This window comes from Bos javanicus, chromosome 12, assembly GCF_032452875.1.
Source record: "Bos javanicus breed banteng chromosome 12, ARS-OSU_banteng_1.0, whole genome shotgun sequence".
NCBI classification, from domain to species: Eukaryota; Metazoa; Chordata; class Mammalia; order Artiodactyla; family Bovidae; genus Bos; species Bos javanicus.
Genome location: NC_083879.1, coordinates 10,772,740 through 10,797,730, shown reverse-complemented (window position 1 = coordinate 10,797,730; position 24,991 = coordinate 10,772,740). Strand labels below are relative to the sequence as shown.

General features: G+C 44.8%; 1 protein-coding gene across 1 annotated transcript; it reads left to right on the top strand.

Moving 5' to 3' along the window:
• Positions 1-435: 435 nt before the first annotated feature.
• Positions 436-23,854, top strand: OLFM4 (olfactomedin 4). The gene is made up of 5 exons (XM_061434438.1): positions 436-846; positions 6,748-6,900; positions 12,887-13,099; positions 14,298-14,451; positions 23,003-23,854. Exons 1-5 carry the CDS (start codon positions 544-546, stop codon positions 23,803-23,805), a joined length of 1,626 nt encoding a protein of 541 aa, XP_061290422.1. The 5' UTR covers positions 436-543; the 3' UTR covers positions 23,806-23,854.
• Positions 23,855-24,991: the final 1,137 nt, after the last annotated feature.

The following is a 24,991-nucleotide window of genomic DNA, read 5'->3' as shown; positions in this document are numbered from 1 at the left end:
CTGCCTGGGTCCTTTCTGCTCTGTCAAGCTCGCAGGGGCAAGGGCTTGAGCGCACAAAGTCTTGACTGGGTTTTCCAGGGTGGACGCACTGCAGGTGTCTGGGGCTGCTGAGATGTTCTGTTTAGGTGCATACCCTGCAGGGTTGAGGTCGGAGACAGCCTGGGCAGTCACCAGTGAAGACGGAATCCCTGGAGAGAGTCACGGTCTCTAGATGGAGTTGCCCGACTGCCCATGGAAGGCAGCATTTGGGACAACGATAGGGGAGGTTCAGGGGGCCAGCAGGGGTGGCTTCTGGGAACAGTGCTGAGGCTTGCTTTTCTTTCCCGGCACTCCCAACCTCTGTTTCATCCACAAAGACTACTTTCACCGCATCTGTTTCAAGGGAGTGTCAAGTCAGAAACCAGATATTGGGCTTCAACAAGCTCATTTGAGTTAATGTTTGGCAGGTGATACTCAGATCTAAGGGCAGCAGGCAGAGTGGGGCCCAGGACCCGGTGGGCAGATGACTCAGGATCCTGGGTGTCCTCACCTTCCTGGGTGGTCATGTGTTCTCTGGCAGCTTCCTCTTTGCCCGTAAACTGGCCTGGGGGGGAATCCCCACCGGGTCCTTTAAGAAGCCCGGGGGATCCTGCAAAACTCAGTGACTTCAGCCTAGAGCACAAGATGAAGCCGGGCTTCCCCTGCCTGTTGGTCCTCCTGGGCCTCCTCCACTCAGCTGTCATGAGTGTTTGGGGGGTCACCACCACCTTCCCCTCCTTCCCCACCCCCGACTCCTTCCCCACCTCCGACTTCAGCTCCGGCTCCCCTACTGACTCTGCCTGGTCCACCTCCAGCTCCAAGTCCCAGGTAAGGAGGCCCCAGAGTCTAAGAACTGCGTTCTGTCCCTTCCTTTGGCTTTTTGGAGACCTGAATATAATTTCACGGATGGGTAGTCCTGAACACTCTAAAAGATTTACGACTCCCTTTGTTAACTGCAGGTGCCTTGAAAATGACTTAAAACCCTGGGTAAAATAATTAAATTGTTAGCAAGAGAGACAGCATTTTGGTTCTCCAGCTGGGGGCTTTAGAGAACGAAATCTAAGCTTTCAAGAGGTTCTCCAACCTGACTGTACTTTAGAATTGGGGCGGAGTGGAGAGAAACTTAAAAAAATGAAGTTGCCTGGGTTCTAACCCAGATACGAATGGTAACGGGATGAGCCCTGCCAGGAGAAGCTCCAGAAAATTTTGTCTTGCTGATTTGCTGCCATCGGAGACCCTCGATGCTTCTGTTGGAGCCCTGAAAGTGACTCTGAGCCTTGTTTGCAAGGGAGATGGGTGACGGAGTAAGAGGAGGAGACCCTGGTCTTTGGGAAAAGTGCTGTTACACGTGGTATTTCCCTGGAGGAGCGTTAACTCTTCAATCTTTCTTATATGGAATCTGAAGAGTCATTTCCAGCTCAAAATGATAATAGCAGGAGCAAAACAACAAGGCAAACAGGAAAAGCAAGCAAGGGCTAGAAAGGGTCTGGTGCAATGGCTCAGCAGGTAAAGAATCCGCCCTCAATACAGAAGACGCAGGAGACCTGGGTTCGATCCCTGGGTTGGGAAGATCCCCTGGAGGAGGAAATGGCAACCCACTCCAGTATTCTTGCCTAGAGAATTCCATGGACAGAGGAGCCTGGTGGGCTATAGTCCATGGGATCGTGAAGAGTTGGACACGACTGAGGAAGCACAGCAGCTGGCCCACGTCACTGGGACATACAGTGACCTTAGTTTAGGGGACGGATCTCTTTTGAGGGAGTGGGAAGAGACCTGGAGGGGTGAGAGGTTGGGCGCAGGAAGCACCCTCCACCTCTGCCCACATCAGCTCTGGATATTTCTGTAGGAGTCCTACTCTGTAACAACTAGGCTTTCTGTGCTAAGGTGTGATTTCTGTCCTCTGTATTTCTATGATCTTTACTCACATTTCAGGTGGCTGCTTATGTGATCATTGGACTGGAAGGGCCAATAGGACAAGAGGAGGAAAAGGCTTTTGTTTGTTTCCACTTCACCACCAGAACCTCAAGGCAATGTAAACCATTTGATAACCTCAAGGCAGTTATCAAATGGTTTGCATAGGGCTCGATAGAAAAGACAGCAATAATGTTCTCTGAATGACTTTTATAAATGCCATGACTACATCAAGTATATAATATATATTATTTAATCCACAGAGTTAAGTAAGTAAAATTTATGGTCCCATTATAGAGATGTGAAAACTGAGGCTTAGTGAGATAACGTTATTGGCTTAAAGTCACTAAAGCAGCCACTGATACAGCTCAAACTTAGCTGTTCATATGCTCAGTGCTCAGTCACTTCAGCTGTGTCTGACTCTGTGATCTGTGGACTGTAGTCCGCCAGGCTCCTCTGTCCATGGTATTTTCCAGGCAAGAATACTGGATTGCCATGCCCTTTTCCAGGGGATCTTCCCAACCAAGGAATCGAACCCATGTCTCCATGTCTCATAGGTTGCAGGCAGATTCATTACCCACTGAGCCACCTGGGAAACCCCTAGCTGCTCATGCTTTCCACCGTCTGTCTCCATGCAGCTTTCATTCTAAGAGAGTATAGATGAAAAGTGCTCATTTTAAAGAGAATGGTTTGAGAACCATGAATATGCACCCAGCTTCTTTGTAGCCAGAAGACACATCATTTTACTCCATGATACTAAATGATTTCTGGGGACAACGAGATCCGGTTAGCATTTTCTTTAAAAGTGAGGTCAGAGTTTGATCACCAGTTAGAAACCAGCTTTTGGGTAAGATGATCACCTAAAATACTAGAAAAGAAAATATAAGTCAAGAAATAGAGAAATCCAAAGTGTCTGTTGTTTGGTAAGGAGATAAATATTTAAAAGTAGCTAATGAATGGTAGTTAAATTATACCTAGAGGCTTTAATTTCCTTCCTGGTTTACTTATCTGCCTCTGGTGAGTTAGTATCACAACTCCAACTTCTTTTTTTAGAGCAGGCTAGGTGTCACTTCCACTATAAACCCAGTTTTCTAGGGCTGGCTGTCAGTTTGATGAGCTCTTTGGAAAGTGGTAGAAAACCCCTTTATAACTGTCATTGAGCAAGTTCCAAACGTATCATTTTCTGTACTTTGAAAATGTTGAGTACCATTATTTTATGCCTTGAATCCTTACAGGCACTTAGACTTGGCTGCTAATTAGAGCCAATTGCAGCCTGAAATCACAAATGTGCACCTCACCTTCTGCTGGCATGCTCAGGGCACTTCAGATGGCACCCTCCAAAGTGGGGGTGGGGGTGCTATCATGGCCCTCGTTTCCCAGACAAGGTAAGGCTCCACGCTTCACCCCACACAGCAACAGGCAGTCAGAACCACGAGCTGGTTGCTTTTGTCATCAGACAGAGGGACTTATTGAGAAAAAAGACACGAAGGCTTTCATAATGACAGTGGGCCTGATTCACTGGGCAGGAATTGGGTCTTTGTCTCCTTTAGTCAGAGCCTGGAAAATTGTAGATGCCGGTAATGTGAATTGAACACAGCTTGAGTGAGAATTGATCGGTGTAAGGTGTCTGTGGGGTCCACAGGGTGGATCTCGTACCCTTCCAAAGGCCAATGGGACATGCACTAATTTTTGCTGCCCATCCCCCACATTATACTCACATAGAGATTAAGCATCTGCCACAGAGGAAGACCCATCACCATTAGTTTTATCATCTCTGAATGCAAGGAACAGAAATATCTCTAATGGGAAACACTGATCAAACTTATGGACCATTGTGATGTCAGTTGAGCACCCTGGGCTGATGATAAACAGGATGGGAGCTGGGGAGTGCACAGCGCGAGGACAGAGATGTTCAATACAGGACAGGGCGATGGCTGTCAGCAGAGCTCATAATTATTTGCCTGCCTTTCAGGTGAACTTCAGGACGAAAAGTTGTGAGCTGGTGGTTTCTAGTGGATTGTCTAGAAACTGCTTGATGATCTCTGCTGTTTTGGGAGTTGACAGAGCTTTTTCAAGAACTCTCAGAATGGCCCAGCCCTGTCTTGTGCAGCTAATTGACCTCCCCTTGTCAAAATGCAATGTGAGACCTTTCTTTTGGTAGACAGTTGTTAGAATAAGCTATTTCTTCAAAGGTCTATAATACACGGTTCCTCCTGTAAAAACCTTGGCACCCTTAACTGGAGGCTTTCCACCTTCCATGTGAGTGATAAAGCTGGTTCCCAAGAAGGCTGGCCTCTCTAACAGGCTCCTGGCATGACCTGTCTAGTCCTTATTCATCCCTGGTAAAGACCCTTCCCTTTCCTTCCTCCCAGCCCCGGTGTTCAGCACAAACCTGTTTGTTCTTCCTCTAACTCCCCAAGGTTTGCAGGTGTGGGGTGTGACTGGCAAAACAAGTTGAGGTCAATGTTAAGGATTAACATGCCATACACTGTTTTGGGTAAAAATAAATATATATATTTGTCTTCCCTGGTAGCTCAGCTGGTAAAGAGGTCTGCCTGCAATGCAGGAGACCCTGGTTTGATTCCTGGGTTGGGAAGATCCACTGGAGAAGGGATAGGCTGCCTACTCCCTTATTCTTGGGCTTCCCTGGTGGCTCAGCTGGTAAAGAATCTGCATGCAATTTGGGAGATCTGGGTTCAATCCCTGGGTCAGGAAGATCCCCTGGAGAAGGGAATGGCTACCCATTCCAGTATTCTTGCCTGGAGAACTTCATGGACAGAGGAGCCTGCCTGGCTAGAGTCCATGGGGTTGCAGAGTTGGACATGACTGAATGACTTTCACTCATTCATATATATATATATATATATATAATTTGCTCATCTTAAAAGAAGATTAGATTAAAATAACAAGCAATTTGGGCTTCCCACATGGCGCTAGTGTTAAAGAATCTGCCTGCCATTGTAGGAGACATAAGAGATGCAGGTTTGATCCCTGGGTCAGGAAGATCCGCTGGAGGAGTGCATGTATTCTTGCCTGGAGATTCCCATGGACAGAGGAACCTGGTGGGTTATGGTCCATAGGGTCACAAACAGTCGGACATGATTGAAACGACAACACACACACACGAAACAATTTAGCTTCAAAAGCTTGAATTAATTGGTCCAGGGGTCTCTGGTGGACTAGATCTTGATTATACAAGCATCCGGGTTCAGCTTGTTTAGGAATTAGGGAAGTTGGTAGACATTAAATCACAGAGCACACAACCTCATCAACAGCCGGCTGACCTCTGAAACTTTGAGAAGTGTAGCCTGCATCTCTTCAAATTCTGAAAACCATCCCTTTGCTCTTGGTGTGTCAGAAAGAGACCCTTCGGGCTGATGTGCTGCAGGTGAGCTTTGGGCTTGCCGTCAGAGAAGATCATTGAAAGGCACAGTCAGTGGGCTGCCAAGAGTTACTCTGCAAAGCAATTGGAGTAATAAAAAAAATGTTAATTGTGCCGGGATCCCCTTGGGGAAGTTCAAAGGGGACAAAAGAAAAAACAGGATCTTTCAAACCTGTCATTTTAAAATATGCATTGGCACCAAAGTGTGAGCCTGAATATATTAAAGAAACATCAAATATTTTAAAATGACTTTTCTGCAAGTGGTAAGCTGGAAAACTTTAAAAAAATTTGTACAAAACCTTCAGACTACTACATTGTTCAGTTTGTGACAAATGGCTGGTTTGTTGCCATTTTGAAGGATATTAATTATATATTTTCCCAGGTGAAGAGAGAATGTGAATTTGCACTGTACAACTTTACTGTAACCCATATCTTTGATGTTTTCCTCATTCTGCTGGAAGGCAATGAGTTGGGACTGGCACAGAGGTGTAGGAAAGAAAAGGAGTAAGCAGAAGGAAAATTATAGTGAGATTTACTGATCACCTACCATGTACCAGGGACTTGGTTTACATTACTTGGTTCCTCTTGGGGACAACCCTGTGAAGTAGATTTTCTCTGTTTGACAGATGAGGAAACCAAGACTTGAAGAGAATTCAGATCCAGTAAATGGTAGAATTAAAATTCAATTTTAGGACTCTCATCCGGAGAGGCAATGGCACCCAACTCCAGTACTCCTGCCTTGAAAATTGCATGGATGGAGGAGCCTGGTAGGCTGCAGTCCATGGGGTTGCTGAGTCAGACACGACTGAGCAACTTCCCTTTCACTTTTCACTTTCATGCATTGGAGAAGGAAATGGCAACCCACTCCAGTGTTCTTGCCTGGAGAATCCCAGGGACAGAGGAGCCTGGTGGGCTGCCGTCTATGGGGTCGCACAGAGTCGGACACGACTGAAGTGACTTAGCAGTTAGCAGGACTCTCATCACTTTAATTTTTTTTCCTTACATGGGGACAGCAATCATTTCCTTTAAGACTCTTCTGGAAAGGTGAACTATATGGTTTGCTTAACAGGTGGAGAGGTGGCTGACCACTGAGTTGTGCCTGTGAGACGTGGCGGCAGCTTTGGGTGTTTTTGTGATTCCGTTCATTTATGTATTGGGTTCCATTTGCTTGCCTCTAAGAGAAGGGGATGACAGAGGATGAGATTGTTGGGTGGCATCACCGACTCAATGGACAGGAGTTTGGGTGAACTCCGGGAGTTGGTGATGGACAGGGAGGCCTGGCGTGCTGCAGTCCATGGGGTCGCAAAGAGTCGGACATGCCTGAGCTACTGAACTGAACTGGAGCACTCTTTTGACAAGTCAATTTCTGTCACTCCCCTTGCCAAAAAGCTCGTTGTCCAGCTTATCTCTGATGTTGAACTTACCTTTATTCGCAGTCATTTTCCAACTTCACCGGCAACAGAGATGACCGTGGGGTCTGCCAGTGCTCCGTTATCCTGCCGGACAACACCTTTCCTGTGCTGAGAGTGGAACGCCTGGAAATCACAGCTCAGACTATCTCCAAGAAGTTTGAGACAGAGCTTTCTAAAGTAAGCATTTTACTCTTTTTGCCTCTCCCAACAAGGTCTTGTCACGCACAGACGACATGGCTTTTCTTCAGGACTGTGTAAGCAGCCTTTCTTCACTCTATCAAGGAGCACATCTGCATGTAACGGATGTGTTAGCGTTCGCTTTGCAGTAAGCTATGGAGTTCCCTATAGCAGGAGGGGTGTGCGCAGAGGACAAAGACGGGGTGGAGATGATTCGCCCCACAGGATAAGCTCTCTTCACTATCCTTCCAGGAAGCTGGAAGGAAGCCTGTACATTTCAACCCTGAAACCTTTTTTTGGTTTTGTGGTTTCTTCTTCCCTTTGGTCTTCTTCTTTGGTGTTCTTCCAGCTTTGCCTTCTTTTCTTTCCTCTCCTCTGTCCTTAGGTTCTGTCTTCCTGTCCTTGTGTTTTTCTCATCCTCTTCCTATTCCATTATTTCCCCTCTTGCCTCAGTCCTTTCTTTCCTCTTCTTTTTCGTTCTGTTTTTGTTTTTCCCTCTTTTGGGTCTTCTCTTGCATGCTCTCGCTCCTTCTTTCTCCTCCTCCCCTCCCCCGAATCTCCCTCTCACCTTCCCCACTCTCCCTTCTTTTCCTCCGTTCCTCCTGTTTTGTCAGTTCACTCTCTTCCATCTCTGCCTCTCTCTCTTTCTTGGAGTTAGCCTCTGTTGTCTCAGCAGGGACCTTATATCAGATGCATCTCGCATTAACCCCAAATTGAAGACTTCCCTGGGAATTTGAATCTAGCAAGTCACTCAGCCTTGGTAGAAACCTCCCGAACCCCTGGTTACTGCATTCTCCAGCCCGAGGACATCATATCCCTGAATTAGCCCTTCTCCGAGCTGGTTGGAACAATGAACTTGGCATTCCAGCTTTGACCCCTTTAACCTTTTTAGCCAAGTCAAAATCAGATAGAAAGCCTCCTGCTTTCTGCACAGGTGAAGTCCACCCTAGGCTTTCATCACACGATGCATTATTTATTAATAATACCACTCCATTAACTTACAAGGAGCTCTGGATTTCCTGGAAGATTGGAATAAGTTTTCCCAAGAAATTTCAGCTCAGCTACCTCAACATCCAGCCTAGTTATCTTTTAAGACAAAAATTCCAATGAGGCTGAGCCCCTGCTTTCAACCTGAATTGGTAGATAAATATTCTGAGTTTAAATGAGTGTCCAGGAAAATGTGTTTGACGACTCCAGGAGCCTAGCTTCTTAGGAAATAAAATGTCCTTGAATTAATCAGCAGAAAAGGCACAGCACTAAATTATAAATTCCAATCATTAATATTCATAGTCTTATTCCAGCATAATCAAGTACAGATAAGAAGTTATGCATAAAAACATAACAAGTGGAGGAAAATCCTAGGTAAGGATCTTTTCAGTTAGAGTCATTTGCTTTGAAATAGTGGGAGCTACTGATTTGCATGTCTTCTTGGCTGGCAGGGATGTGAAGGGCAGTTTGAAACCCCAGGCTGCTCCAGGGAGAGGTTTGTGAATCTGGGATGTATAATCCTAATCCTGTGAGGGGGGCAGGAAGCATCTGCCTTGCTAATAATTGACGGGGAAGAAGTATAGAGAAGATGAAGAAACTTTCAGTTCTGAAAGGGTCAGGAGCTGGTCCTAAAAAAGATTCTCGACTGAGGCCTAGGAAAGGAATTGACCTGCCTCCTAAGATTTACATAATGGATTCAGGGTGTGCCAGCTAAGGATGACAGCAGTAACATGAACAACTTCCCTCTGTGCTTTTTCTGAATGTTTCCAGTTCTACACTCAATAAACCCTTTAAGGCAGGTAGGCCAGTGTTCTTTCCGCCATGGTAGGGATGGGTCAACTGAGGTTCATACGGAGACATAAATGTAAAGGTCTCTTGGCCGGCTAAGCCAAATCAGGAATCTGGGTCTTGGAATCAGTCCATTTGTTTTTCCTCTCGGCCATGCTGTTACCATCCTCTAAGAAGAGACACGTGCTTTCCTGCTGGCTCAGTGGTAAAGCAGCCACCTGCCAATGCAGGAGATGCAAGAGACACTGATTCAAAGATACCCTGGATTAGGAAGATCCCCTGGAGGAGGAAATGGCAACCCGCTCCAATTCTCTCCTGGAGAATCCCATGGACAGAGGAGCCTGGCAGGCTGCAGTTCATGTGGTCAGGAGTTGGACATGACTGAGCGACTAAGCACAGCGTACACAAGAAAAGATGCAGCAGGTCAATAATGCTTTCCATCCAAAGTTAGCTCTTCGGCTGAGGGCTTTTGAGTTCCAGGTGAATTATTATAGCTGTCCTTAGGTTGCCTTGGAAATCCCTGTTTGTCTGGAGGCCTGGGGGAATGCCCATTCGAGCAGGCCGGTAGAAAAGGATTTGGACTGCCAGATGTTGATTCATTATCTGTCAGGACACAGAGAAGACAGGGATGGCCCCCACATAAGATGCTGAAAGCGTTTGATACTATGCTGTGGTTTCTGAGATGTCCCCTTGTGACTGTACTTAGGAAGGAGACAGCACAAAAGGCGGCTCAGAATTTTTTTCTCGAGAGGGTTATGGTCTTTGGGGCAAGTTATTAAATATGACACTTTTGCTAATAGTCTCTCATGCATGAGAGGGTTGAGGCAGCCGGGGAGACATTTAGGCAACCCATAAACAAACAACATCGATTGAGCAATGTTTTGTGCAGTGAAATATAATAAATTAAAAGGTCAGATTGAAAAAAAAAGCCTTAAGTCACTGTCTCTCTAATAATTGCTGTAATTTATAGGGCACCCACTATACCAGGCACTTAATATACATTATCTCTAGTGTTTGCAATCATTGTGTAAGTGTGATACCATTATCCCCAGTTTATAGGAGGAAATGGAGGCTTGGAGAAATTAAGTGATTTGCCCATGAAGTACAGAAGCCTGATTTGTGCTTAGGTGGGTCTCGCTCCACAGTGCTTCATATGTCTTGATGATCAATTCACACTGAATTAATCTTGTTGTTAAAAATATATTAAAATGACAGTATGTGGCAAAGTGCATTTACTCGTTTTGAATAATCTGGCTATGGTGATGATCACAGGTTTTGAGGAACTGGCAGAAATGCGAGCCAGATAATTCTTTAGTCTAATAGCCAGTTGGGCTGCATTCTTACCTACTGCAAGACCACGATGTAGAGAACAACAGCCAGCCACCAATGGTTGTTATTCTGTAGAGTCTGATCCTGAGAATCCAGTAATGATATGTGCGTAACAAATAGAAGAACGAAAAACTCTGCATGAAGGGCTGAGGGTTTGAAGGCAAGCATAGATGAGTCATCTGAAGCTCAAATTTGTAGTGAGGGGGAGCTCTGCAGTAACAATGTTGACACAGGGAGGTGTCTCCTTAGGGGTACATGACCCTGAGCAAGCTGGGCTGCCTCTGCTGAGGCTGCACCTTCCACAGAGAGCTGGGATGTTTCCAGAATTGTCCGTTCCATCTCAACACTAGAGATCCGTACGCGCAAAGGGTTCAGACTTACAATCTCTTTACATGACTACAGTGCACACCATGAAGTCATTCTGGCCCATTCTCAAATTCTCTCCCACCTTCTGTAACTCCGTGGATGATTCCAATTTTCCTGAACATCCTGGAGCTATTCTTGAAATGTTAGTTGAGAGAACCTCAAGATTTTCCCCAAACAGACCTTTCGAGACCCTTCACTCTGTGGCAGAAGCAGGGCAGACCCAGCACATGCACTCCAAGGCAGCAAACGTCAGGATCAGCCTTGGTGTGCAGGGCGAATCTGGGAGAGCCACATTTCATTTAGCAGAAATGACAGTTGAATCACTCATTTTTATAGAACAACAGCTGTGATATGCCACCAAAATGTTCCAGGAAAGCTGAGGGTGTTTCATTTGTTCCAAGAGCTGGCAAGGCCAAATGCCAACAAGAATATTCATTTTGCGAACTTCCATTTCTGCTGTGGGTTGGCACTTCATTATTATTATTGTTTTTCTCACAGCCTGATTTTTTTTCTTATGCCTGATTTTTGGAGAAGTTGAAACCTGGCTGCCTTATATCTACGTTTGTGCTTTTGAGTGAGACTTGCTAGGTTTATATATATATATGTTTTTGTTTTTTTTAACCTCCTTATCCACCAAAATGTCACCAGCCTTCTCAGCCTCTTCTGATGGCAATGAGCATCCGTTGCCTGAGGAGATATACTAGCAGGTGCCAAGGGCTGTGTTTTCAACTTTCATTAAAACCCTCTTTGCCTGCAGCCCTAGGCCTTTAGGTCCATGGCCTATGAGTCTACTCTAATTTGTACAGTGGGGTTAAGTGGAAGGGCTAAAATGTCAGAAGTTAGGGCTGCCTTTGGTATTAGAAGGATTAGAAGCTGACATCTGGCTCTGACTTCATCCAGGCCCTGTGGATCAGCTACTTGACATTAGCACAGTTTGGAGGGAAAAGCATCACTTCTTTTCAAATTTTTAAAAGAGTGTAAAAACTGGCAACTTTTAATGAGCAGGTCCTTAAAAAAGCCATGGCATTTCTTTTAGAGATCAGATACTGAAAGAACCACCAACTGTGTTTATTGAAATATCCATTTGGAGATTCCAATTATACACTAAGCCACCATGGGAATTTTTGGAAGTATTTTAGCTTAATGATCAGGCATTCAAATGTATGCAACAAATGTGTAATTTAAAGGTCTGATTGCAATAATCAGGTCTTGGAAAAAACCTGGAATAAATATGTGGATGCAGTTAATGAAATGTGTACTTTATAGTAGCACATATCTCACATATTGAGGAGTAAGTTGGGTCTCTTTTTTAAAATTGAAGTATTGTTGATTTCCAGTGTTGTTAGTTTCAAGTACACAGCAAAGTGATTCAGTTATACATACATATGTATCCGTTTTTTTCAGATTCTTTCCCCTTATAGGTTATTTCAAACTGAGTATAGTTTTCTGTGTTATATGGTAGATCCTTGTTGGTTACTAAATAGACATTTCTCCAAAGACATACAGATGACAAAAAAGCACATGAAAAGATGACAACTTCACTAATTATTAGAGAAACGCATATCAAAGCTCCAAGGAGGCGTCACCTCACATCCGCCAGAATGGCCATCCTCAAAAAGTCTACAAATAACAAATGCTGAACAGGGTGTGGAGAAAAAGGAAACCTCCTATACTGCTGATGGAAATGCAAATTGGTACAACCACTATGGAAAACAGTATGGAGATTCCTTAAAAAACTAAAAGAAAGAGCTCCCATATGATCCAGCAAACCCCACTCCCAGACACTCCAGAGAAAACCATACTTTGTAGGTTGAGTCTTTATGGTACTCTGTAGAAGGCAGAGGGATTCAAAACTCATTGCATATGATAATCAAAGAGGGAATTCTTCTTAGAGCATGTCTCCCTCTTCTAGAAAATAAAGCGGTGGTTCTAAATGGAGAGAAGGTGGTGGTTGTGGGGGGGTGGGAGTGGTTTTGCGCCTGGGGAACATCTAGCAATATCTGTGACATTTTTGGTTGTCATAGCTGGGGGTGGGTGGGTGGGCACTATTTGCACTTAGAGGCTAGGAATGCTGTTAAATATCCTACAATACATAAGAAAGAATGATCTAGCCCCAAATGTCAATAGTGCTGAGGTTGAGAAACCCTGATTTAGAGCATCTGTGTTGAGTGGAAGAGGGTGGGCCAAAGCCTGATTCAAGCCACTGTAGTTTGGAGAGATAATATCTTCTCAAACATTAAAGTGGAGATTAAACTGTAGTTGCAAATGATGATCTGAAGCACAATTATTTTTAGTCTAGGCAAGTGTAAAAGCCACCTCCTTCCCCATCGTAACAATAAGTTCTTTTTAGTCTGTACTTGGATTGATTTTTAAGAATATCTAGTTAACTATATTTTTGATACTTCGCTTTACTTAAAAAAGATTGACCGCGATCAAATAGTCCCTGAGGAGTTGGTAGTGGAGGAAGGCTGCGTGACACCTCCCTGAGAATTGACTTGAGCTGTTTGCCCTTCAGGTGAAGGAGTATGTCCAATTAATCAGCAAGTATGAAGAGAAACTCTTAAACCTAACTGTCCGAGTATCGATCATGGAAAAAGATTCCATTTCTTACACTGAGCTGGACTTTGAGCTGATCAAGATGGAAGTGAAGGAGATGGAGAAACTGATCAAGCGGCTGAAGGTCGGCTTTTCCGGAAGCACAGTGATCATTGACCAGTTGGAAGTGGAGGTATGAAATCACTGTTTGCGTATTAGTGACAAAGTCTCTTTCTCTGGTGACCCAGACAGTAAGAATCCGCCTGCAATGCAGGAGACCCAGGTTCGATCCCTGAGTTGGGCAGATCCCCTGGAGAAGGGAATGGCTTCCCACTCCAGTGTTCTTGCCTGGAGAATCTCATGGACAGAGGAGCCAGGTAGGCTACAGTCCATGGGGTTGCAAAGAATTGGACACGACTGAGCAACTAACACTTCCACTCTTTGGTGAGCAAGTGCTAGGATCAGGAGAGGAATCTTTTTCTTCTGATGTCTAATCCTATACTTGTTCATGACCACCTGGCACATCCCGTGTTCCACTTTAGATGGATGCCTGGCTTTGAATAGTAAATTACATACATGGGGAACATACTAACTGAGGAGTAGCTGTCTAATGGTCAGAGTCCCACTCCAGAGCCAAATGACTTTCAATATCTCCAGAAAGAAGATGATATATAAGTGTGAACAACTCCAAGGCCAAGCTAGATCAGGGGGTCTTCTTCATTCTGGATTTATCTTCATGGGACTTGAAAGTCACGATTTACCTGATTTTGGATGTGCTAGGTCCGTTTCTCCTTTCCAATGAGCATATAATCTTTGATCCCTCTTGGAACGCTTCTCCACATACTGGCAAGTCTCTTTAAAGGAGTTTCTTGTAAGTATGTTTTTCTGAAGGCTTTTAAGCTCTGTGAATAAAGATCATCCCATTAATATTAGGCTTGGATAATTTATATCAACAAGGAGTATCCTAGCACAGTCATGACATGGACTATCATTGAGAATTCCAGTTCTGTATTTTAGGATTCAGGCTTTCTCTGGCCCTTACTATTCATTAGGAACTTAATTATAATATGGCATGAGTAAACACGAGTTTACAGGGGAAGGTTGTCAGAGATGAACTTTAATGGACATTTGGGGATGCTTCGATGGAACCTGTTTTCTGTCATTACAGCTTTTAAAATCTTTGCCATTTTCTTCTTGTCACACACATCGGCTTGCAATCCGACAGGCATTCACACTAAACCATGAAATGTATTCTTCCAAATGAAACCGTTCAGAAGAATCTCGGGTGTATTCTCCAGCAACCTTTCTCTAAGTGACAAATTCAGCCCTGGAATGTTTATGAAAGAAGTTGCATGATAACAGAAAATCACTCTGAATTTTGATTTTCTTAGATCAGGAATATGACTCTCCTGGTGGAGCAACTTGAGACGCTGGACAAAAACAACGTCCTTGCCATTCGCCGACAAGTCCTGGCTCTGAAGAACAGGCTCAAGGAATGTGAGGCCTCTAAGGTTGAAAGTACCCCCCCGCCCCCTCCTGCTCCAGGTAAGGGTGCGCCGTCTTTCCCAGGCTCTGGAAGAGCTGAAGCTGAGGTGGGGAAGGGCTCTGGGATGGTGGAGGTGAAGGGAGGATGGGATTTTTGCAGGTCTGAGTTTATTCTCCTGTGCTTTTAAATCTCATCTACCCATTCTATGCACAATCACATTCTGGGGTGCACAGAGGAGAAGCGCAGATGATGAGTTGATTTAAAACAAAATCCACAAATTGCACATAACCTTTTTGCATTTGCTAACGGGGAGAATGTCTATGGTGATGGACTGGTTAGCGGGGGCCAGGTGAAAGCTTCTGCAATCTTCATGGCATCACCTCTGTTGTCCTGGGGATTCTAGGGGCTGGTTGGCTCATTTATCTGATGAGCCAGGTCGTGCCTAGAATCCTCCTTGCCTCTTTTCCACCTCCCCCAACTTCCCTCTCTTCTTCCACCTCTTTATTTCTCCTTCCTGCTCCCATTAAATTCCCATGCTATGTAGCATGTTCTAGGATTCAGTGAGGATGTAATGGATGGCCCAGTGGCTTAATGGGTCAAGAATCCGCCTGCAACGCAGGAGACACAGAAGATGTAGGTCTGATCCCTGGGTCAGGAAGATGCCCTAGAGGAGGAAGTGGCAACTTACTCCAGTTTTACTGGAAATATTTTACTCTGAAATATTACTCTGAAATATTTTATGAATAGAGGAGCCTGGCAGGCTACTGCCCAAAGAGTTGTAAACAGTCAGACATGACTAAGCATAAACTGGACCTACACGTCCAGTGTCATGTAGGCGTGTCCTACCATCTTCCTTAGACTGCGAATTCTTGGAGGGCAGGAATGGTGTGTCCCTCTCTCAGGAATCATCCTTGAAGGGGGTTAGGTGTAGCATCAAGATGTGTGCCTGTAACTGAACTGCCTTCTTGAATGGGGTGGTGGAGTGTAGGGATCAGGAGCTCGGCATTGGGATGCCAAAGGCCTGAGCTTCCCAGCTACATAGCCATGGCAAAAAGCCTTAATCTCCTCCTTGGTAAATGGAAGAACAGTCCTAGGAACCTTGCAGGGTTGCAGTGACGATTCACAAAACGATTTTTGACAAGCTCACAGCTCTGTGACTGACATTTATGCACTGGCGATTGTCGTTGCATTAATGCGGATACTTAAAGTGAACACCTCGCTGCAAACAAAAGCAGAGCTAGATCCGTGTGCCTCTCAGCACATCCCTCCAGGTGAACTAAAGCCGTAGTGTCCAGCCCTGGAGCCAGGGTCACAGGGACGCTCTCTCTGCAAGTCCTGAGCATCTCAGCCTTGATGGGGACCGTATCCGTTCATCAAATCATACAGCTCTTGTGATTCTCATTCACTCCTATTCTCACAAGCTGCTTCCTTTCAGGCCATGCATTTCTGGGTCCTTGTCACTGTCACGGATTTCTTTAAGGCTTTAATTAAATACTGCCATTGTTATAATCCTCTTGGTATTGTTCAGCGGCCTATTTTTCCTTCCTCTGCGGTTGAGACTCTGTCACAGTATGACCCGCAGAGGAGGTCTTGTCCTCTGTAATAAACTAGGCTAGGGAATGAGACAGAGAAGGCAATGGCACCCCACTCCAGTACTCTTGCCTGGAAAATCCCATGGTCGGAGGAGCCTGGTAGGCTGCAGTCCATGGGGTCGCAAAGAGTCGGACCCGACTGCGCGACTTCACTTTTCACTTTTCACTTTCATGCACTGGAGAAGGAAATGGCAACCCACTCCAGTGTTCTTGCCTGGAGAATCCCAGGGACGGGGGGGCCTGGTGGGCTGCCGTCTATGGGGTCGCATAGAGTCGGACACGACTGAAGCGACTTAGCAGCAGTAGCAGGAAATGAGAGCTCGGTCTATGGGGCCCCTAAGCGCTCGCTCCCCGAGGGCAGGAGTCAAACAGTGACCCCTCTCTCGATACTACCTGAGCGTGTCTTTCTTTCCTCCCTTCATCCGTCCCTTCCTTTCCCCTTCTTTCTCTTTTTTTATTTTTTGAAAGAATTGATTTTCATCCGCTTGTTTATGTATTATTTTGGGCTGCACCGGGTCTTCGCTGCTGGGCGAGCCTTTCTGTGGCCGTGGTGGGCGGGCCCACTCTCTATAGCCGCGGTGCACCGGCTTCTGATCGCCGTGGCTTCTCCAGGCGCAGAGAACCGGTTCTAGGTGCACAGGCTTTAGTGACTGCGGCCCGCAGGCTTCGTTGCCCGGTGCCATGTGGGATCGAGCCCCTGTTCCCTGTCTTGGCAGTTGGATTTTTAACCACTGGACCAGCAGGGAAGTCCCGTCTCTTTTTAAACCTCAGCAAACTGTCCTCATGGAATAACTTTCCAGGCAGTTTTCTATGCATCCCTTGGAATGAAAACAGTTCAGGGCAGGAAAAAAGGTTCGGGGCTGCCATGTCTCAGAGGAGGGGGCGTGGTGGAGAGGGTGCAGGTTTTCCTGGGGTCACGCAGGCGGCAGGGAGCTGACGCTGAGGTGCCAGACTCCTTCCTGCCTATCATCTGGGGACCTCAGGCGTCAGCACCTCCAGGCTGCTGGTGGGGGAGAAAGCACACTGCTTAGGATCTAAGGAAGAAAGAAATGGTCAGTCTGTTTTCCTATTTTCGTTAGCTTTTTTTTTTTCTAGAACTTTCCCCCAGGTCCTCAACACTTAGGCTTTTGTGAGCCAGCCCGGCCCAGCTGTGTTGTTTAAACAGATTGGTCGCAGACTCCCTCTCACTTTCCCACAACCTTGGCTGCAGCTGGATCCCTGCCAGGCCGCTTGGCCCTCCTCCAGCTCTGTTCATATTATATTTATGATGTTTATATTAAACTGACTTTTTGTCATGTTTTGAAATCAATTTCTTTCACTCGCTCTCTTTCTATTTGGACTGGTTGATAATGCAGGATTGGAAAATCCCCAGGCACCACCGCATTGTGAGCCTGTGGAGACTTTAATTAAAGTTACTCACTATTATGGGACTTTAAAATCTGGCCTGTTTGCTTTTCTTCACTGCAGAGTTGCAGAGAAGAAAAAAAAAAAAGAAAGAAAGAAAGACTTGGCCCCTGCAGGCAGCTGCCGTTTGCTACCCCCATGGTCAGCTTGATCTGAGAACCAGTACATAGTGTTAGGGTTCGATAAAATGTGCTTTATAGATACTTTATGCCACAAATGGCGTCCTTTTCTGCTTCATTTCGTAGAACTTCCTAATCTAAGATAATTGGCCTGATGCTCATTAACTGTTTTCCCTAAAAACAACCGACTTCGGTTTCTCTCTGTTCTTCTCCCTGGATCTGAAGGACTGTAGATAGGAAAATGGGATGCGAATGCCTAGAATTGTCACTGTTATAGGTGGAGGTGCAAGGCTGTGTGCTGGCACATAGTAGGTGTACAGTAAATGACCCACGAAAGATGTAGGCTGATTGGCCAAAATCCCGCGCCTAGGGAAGAGCTGAGCGTTGGGGAGCATGTATCCAACAATTCCAAGTCCATTTCATCTTAATTATTTTATGATTATGACCATTTTGATTGCCTGAGTCTCACAAGTCAATTGTATTCTCATCTTTGCTCCAAGTTCAGTTGCCCAGGTGAGAGGGAGCATTGGTGGATCCAAGATTAAATTTCCTCTTGTTGAGTGTGCTCAGTCGTGTCCGACTCTTTGTGACCCCATGGACTGTAGCCCGCCAGGCTCCTCCATCCATGGGATTTTTCCAGGCAAGGATACTGGAGGGGTTTGCTGTTTCCTCTTCCAGGGGATCTTCTTGACCCAGGGATTGAACCCGCAGCTCCCGCAGCTCCTGCATTGCAGGCAGATTCTTTACCCACTGAGGCATTGGGGAAGCCCCACGTTTCCTCTGCTGGTATATAATCTTTAGTTTTTTTTTTTAAGTGCTGCTAACCATGAGACTTAAAAAAAAAAAAAAAAAAAAAGCCAAGTTAGAGTATTTTATAGTTTTACCTTGTGGCCCCCAGGATATTTTCAGAAAACCATGGCAATATCTAATAACCTCCATGACGAAGAAGAGATTGCCAAACAAGGCTATCTGGTATGGAGAGTTCCTTGCATTATGTTCTGTGCAGTGAATACCAGGCTCTTGGAAGCATTCAGATATGTTCTCGGGTAAAGAGCTAGTGTTTTTATAATTAAAGCTAAGGACACAACTTAGTAACTAAAATGATAACCATGACAACAAAGGTGAGTTTGGGATGTCTAAACAGTTTTTCATTCCATAATTTAGTGCCACGGTGTGGTTGGTACTGTTCTGGGCACTTGGCTACCAGGATGGGTCCATAAACCTCCAGAAACCACTATTTAATGTAAACCTTCAGTTGTAACATGACGTGATTATAACGCTGATCATTTATTGAGTTAAATGTACCTGCCTTCTGTACTCTTAACAGTTCTACAGAGTAGGTATTATTATTTTTTCCTCTAACACAAGGAAGCTGACACTCAGAAGGTTGGGCAAGCCACTCAAGGATACTCAGCTCACTAGTGTTGGGGCAGGATTGGAATTGGAACCTGGCTGGCAATGTTTTCAGTGTACCAGGCTGCCTTCCACAGATGCTCAAATGGAGAGAGAGGTTGCACCTGTGCTTCCTGGGGTGATAAGAAAGTTCCAACAGCTCACTAACCTGATTAACACCAAATTATCTTGGCTTTCTTGCTTGTGGAGTAGCTGAAAGGGTACTTTTGTTCTCAGTTCTGTGGTGTGTCCTCTTCCATCAGAAAATGCAAAAGGATTCGTCGATCTTTCACAACTCTTGAGTCATGGTTGGGCAGTGGGTTATTGTTCCAGTGGCAGGAAAAATTGGGGATAAAGAAGGAAAGGCATGGGGTATCTCAAGTCCTTGAGATGCAGGAAGGGGCTGGGAAGGGGTATGAGACAAGGCAGGGTGGAGAGAGGCTCAGACAGGGTAGGGGATGGGCTCTCTCGCTGGGCTAGATGAGACGGGGATGCAAGGCTCTGTGCCGGCAGTGGTACCAGGCTGCCTGTCCGTTCCATCCTTGTTTCTAGGACAGTTTGCAGCCGGGAGTTGAGGAAGCCTGCTGTAGCCTTGTCACTGGTCTGTCACTGTTGTGGCCACATCCGTAGCACTGACAACAATACTTGGTTCTAGTCTTACTTCCTCTTCCTTTGTTGGGAGCCAGGGCTATAAAAACAGTTCACAGGAGTTAGAAGATAAAAGGAGGATAACAGAAAGGACATGAGAGTGTTCAGGAACGATTGTGGGGTGAGGAAAAGAGATTCAAATTTCATACCAGGTACAATTTTATTTTTTAATTGGAGTATAATTGCTTTACAGTATTGCATTAGTTTCTGCTGTACAAAGAAGGGAATCAGCTCTGTGTCCACAGATAGCCCCTCCCTTTTGACCCTCCCTCCCACCCCAGCCCCACCCTACCTCTCTAGGTACCGCAGAGCACAATGCAGAGCTCCCAGTGCTATGCAGCAGATCGGCACTGGCTATCTAGTTTACACACGGTTGTGGATATATGTCAAGCCCAAGCTCCCAATTCGTCTCACCCTCCCTCTCTCCCCCGTGTCCACACGCCCATTCTCTGCATCTGCATCTCTGTTCCTGCCCTGCAAATAGGTTCGTCTGTACCTTTTTTTTTAAGGTTCCACACATATGTGTTGATATGCAATATTTGTTTTTCTCTTTCTGACTTACTTCACTCTGTATGACAGACTCTAGGTCCATTCACATCTCTATAAATGACCCAATCTTTCCTTTTTATGGCTGAGTAAAATTCCATTGTATATACATACCAAATCTTCTTCATCCATTTATCTGTTGATGGACATTTAGGTTGCTTCCATGTTCAGATATTGTAAGTAATGCTGCAGTGAACACTGGGGTACATGTGTCTTTTGGAATTTTTATAAGAGGTACAATTTTAATCTCTTGGTCAACTTGTGAAATAATAAATGTTATTATTAGTAGTAGTAGTAGTAATTTTTAAGGGAAGTTTATTTTGGATCCTTCATATCTAAGGATTTCTCCCTCTAGGACAGAATAGTTTATTATCTTTAATCCATGATAAAATGCTTGACTATGTGACAGCACATAAGTTTTCCTTAAATATTTTGTTGCTGTTGGTTTGGGATATTTCTTTTCCAGGAGGGCAAGATTCAATTAAGCAAACAATGCCTAAGTCTTCTAACCTACAAGAAAAAAGTGACTTTCTATCATTTCCTCAGGGTGAAATGTCGTTGAACAAATAAGTTCTCAGGAAGATATTTTAACCAGAATATCTGGTTAGTAGCATATAGAAACTCAAACAGTTTTTGTTATCATTAAACTGAACACACCGCTAACTTTATTTTAATAATTCATGCATTGTTTCATAAACAAAAGCAAACAAGCATTCATCTGAGAGATCACTTTTAGAAGAGGAAATAATACTTTATAATTTTATTTATTATTTCTTTAGTGGAGAGCAGTCTCTTGGCTGAACATGCGTTGCTTTTTTATTTATGAAATGGTGCATGCATTATTAAAATAAACCCGCGACTGTGTTCTGCTTAATGATATGCAAAATTATTTGAGGTTGAGTACAGAGCAGTTTCATTTCTCTACCTGTTGTATGGTTGGCTGGCTTTCCCACCAACTGCGGATTTATGAGAGCATTTAAGGAGCACATATTTAATTCTGGGACCAAAAAGCCCCAGCAGATTGGAAAAATAAAAGCAAGATTTCTAGTAATGGTTTCACCTCTGAACAGTCCTTGAATGAGGAGGGGAGAGAGGAGAGGCATTTAACAAGGAAAGAAATGGGTCTTTCTGTAGCCATCAGAGGTAGAGACTCAGAGGCGAATGCTTTGCACCCTCTTGCTCCCCGCAGTGTTAATATTGGGCAGTTCTTTGGAGCTCTGATTCTGGCTTGAGCTCACCTCATGTGCCCTCCGTGGCTCCCTGAGTCCCTCCACGCATTCACCGCCAGGTTCTGTCCCCTCCTCCCTCACCCGCTGTGCTCTAGGCAGCAGGATGAGGGAAAATGACCTCCAATGTACTTGGAATTGACTTTCTTCTGTAATTCCAATAAAATTTCTGGCCAGCTTTTTAAGGGTATTTATTAAGATTCCAGAAACTGTCTGTTCAAATCTTTAGATAGCTATTATAAAAATACTGGAGGATTTTTATTCTATTTTTTTATAGCTCATAAATTTCTGGGTTGGCGGGCATTTCAGAGGGAGGACTCTGCAAAGGGCCAGAAGGCCCAGCCAGAGTCATTCACCCGGGTGTTTCCGGGAATGTAGATCCAGTGGACCGGTGAGTCTGGTCTCACTTGATTGTACACATTGCGACAATGACGGCGTCAGCCTGGGAACCATGACGTGCTGGCCTGTCATTCTGTGGCACAGCAGGCTATGGCTTACGAGCCGCAGGCCCACCTTGGCACTCTGCAGCGAGATGGTCACCACGTCATCCACGCTTTGGGCACAGAACAGGCAATGCTGCCCTAAAATACCTTCTGTGACTTTTCAAAGCTGAAATCCCACCATTAGAGGACCTCTTAGAGGTCCATCGAGGGCCTTCTTTCTTTTCTTTTTTTTTTTTAACATTTTTTATTTTGTATTGAGCTGATTCACAACATTGTGATTGTTTCAGGCAAACAGTGAAGGGACTCAGCCATACATACACATGTACCCATTTTCCCCCAAAGTCCCCTCCCATCCAGGCTGCCACATAACACTGAACAGAGTTCCATGTGCTATACAGTATGTCCTTGTTGGTTATCCACTTTAAATATAGCAGTGTGTACCTTGTCATACCGAGTCAAGTAAGTCAGACAGAGAAGGAGAAATATTATATGGCATGCCTTATATATGGAATCTAAGAAAGAAATGATACAGATGAGCTTGTTACAAAACAGAGACTCACAGACTTAGATAACAAACTAATCATTGCTGGGGAGAAGGGATAGTTAGGGAGTTTGGGATGGACAAGGACCGTCTTTCTGTATCTTTAAAATGCCATAGTAGAAACTTCCTCTCCTGAGGGTAACATGGGCAGCATTGGTACCTGGTGTGGACATGCCCTTGGGGCCCCAGGGAAGGGCAGAGGGAAGGGAAGGGAAGAAAGACTTGCCCAGGATTGACTTCTTCATCCCAATTCTCCCGGCCCTGGTGAAGAGCACCACCGTGAGTACGGCTTTATGGCAATAGGAAGGCGTTCTCCTGTGGTCTTGCTTTCTTGATTTCTCTATAAGGAAAATGAAATAAAACAATATTGCTGAAATGCATTCTCATAGAAGAAAATACATTAAATTCACCAAGTCTTCCTTTTTTAAACTTTTTAAAATGGTTGTTCACAGTTCCTCTATACCCATTTTTCAGATTAAAGGCCCATCCATGTATACAGGAGACAGTTCTCTCTAGAACTGATAACATGTTTGCATTGAGACCAAGGCCAAGGGTAGCTTTTGCCTTTTCTCCATCAGAACCATGATGTTGACAAGAAAAAATGTTTATGGATTCCTTTGGTTCTTAGAATATTAAACTGTTTGTATCTTGTCATGCATTTTCTCTAAGAATGTCCTTTTATTTGTTTTGTTCCTCTAGGGAGCTGTGCGCACGGCGGTGTGGCGAATATCAGCAAACCAATTATAGTTCAGCTCAACTGGCTAGGGTTTAGCTATAAGTATGGTGCCTGGGGTCGGGATTACTCTCCCCAGGATCCAGGCAATGGGCTGTACTGGGTGGCACCTTTGGATACAGATGGGAGAATTTTGCAATATTATAGACTCTACAATACAAAGGATGATTTGCTGTTGAATACAAATGCCCGACAGAATCAAATCTCCTATGGCCAAGGCAGTGGCACAGTAGTTTATAAGAACAACATGTATGTCAATTGGTACAACAGCCAGAACATGGCCAAAATTAACCTGACCACCAACAAAGTTGATTTGTCCCAAACTCTCCCTAATGCTGCCTATAATAACCGCTTTTCGTACGCTAATGTTCGTTGGCAAGATATGGACTTTGCTGTGGATGAGAATGGATTGTGGGTGATTTATGCAACTGAAGCCAGCACTGGTAACATTGTGATTAGTAAACTCAATGACACCACACTTGCGGTGCTAAACACTTGGCATACCAAGCAGTATAAACCATCTGTCACAAACACGTTCATGGTGTGCGGGGTTCTATATGCCACTCGCGCTCTGAACACCAGAATAGAAGAAATTTTCTACTACTATGACACCAACACAGGGAAAGAGGGCAGACTTAACATTGTAATGCAGAAGATGCAAGAGACTGTGCAAAGTATTAACTATCACCCTTTTGAACAGAAACTTTTCGTCTATAATGACGGTTACCTTCTGAATTATGATCTTGTCTTCCGGCAGATACCCCAGTAAACTTTCATGTGTTAGGGTGGAAGGAAATAAAATTTTTACTGAAAAAAAATGTGGTCTTCTCCACTTATTTAGGGGCTGGGAGTGGGGAGGAGAGACGGGGCAGGGCTCAAGATCCAAAAGTACATGTGCTTCAGTTCAGTTCAGTTGCTCAGTCGTGTCGACTCTTCGCAACCCCATGAATCGCAGCACGCCAGGCCTCCCTGTCCATCACCAACTCCCGGAGTTCACTCAGACTCACGTCCATCGAGTCAGTGATGCCATCCAGCCATCTCATCCTCTGTCGTCCCCTTCTCCTCCTGCCCCCAATCCCTCCCAGCATCAGAGTCTTTTCCAATGAGTCAACTCTTCGCATGAGGTGGCCAAAGTACTGGAGTTTCAGCTTTAGCATCATTCCTTCCAAAGAAATCCCAGGGCTGATCTCCTTCAGAATGGACTGGTTAGATCTCCCTGCAGTCCAATGGACTCTCAAGAGTCTTCTCCAACACCACAGTTCAAAAGCATCAATTCTTGGGTGCTCAGCCTTCTTCACAGTCCAACTCTCACATCCATACATGACCACAGGAAAAACCATAGCCTTGACTAGACGGAACTTTGTTGGCAAAATAATGTCTCTGGTTTTGAATATGCTACCTAGGTTGGTCATAACTTTCCTTCCAAGGAGTAAGCGTCTTTTAATTTCATGGCTGCAGTCACCATCTGCAGTGATTTTGGAGCCCAAAAAATAAAGTCTGACACTGTTTCCACTGTTTCCCCATCTATTTCCCATGAAGTGATGGGACCAGATGCCATGATCTTCGTTTTCTGAATGTTGAGCTTTAAGCCAACTTTTTCACTCTCCTCTTTCACTTTCATCAACAGGCTTTTGAGTTCCTCTTCACTTTCTGCCATAAGGGTGGTGTCATCTGCATATCTGAGGTGATTGATATTTCTCCCGGCAATCTTGATTCCAGCTTGTGTTTCTTCCAGTCCAGCGTTTCTCATGATGTACTCTGCATAAAAGTTAAATAAGCAGGGTGACAATATACAGCCTTGACATACTCCTTTCCTATTTGGAACCAATCTGTTGTTCCATGTCCAGTTCTAACTGTTGCTTCCTGACCTGCATACAGATTTCTCAAGAGGCAGATCAAGGTGGTCTGGTATTCCCATCTCTTTCAGAATTTTCCACAGTTTATTGTGATCCAAA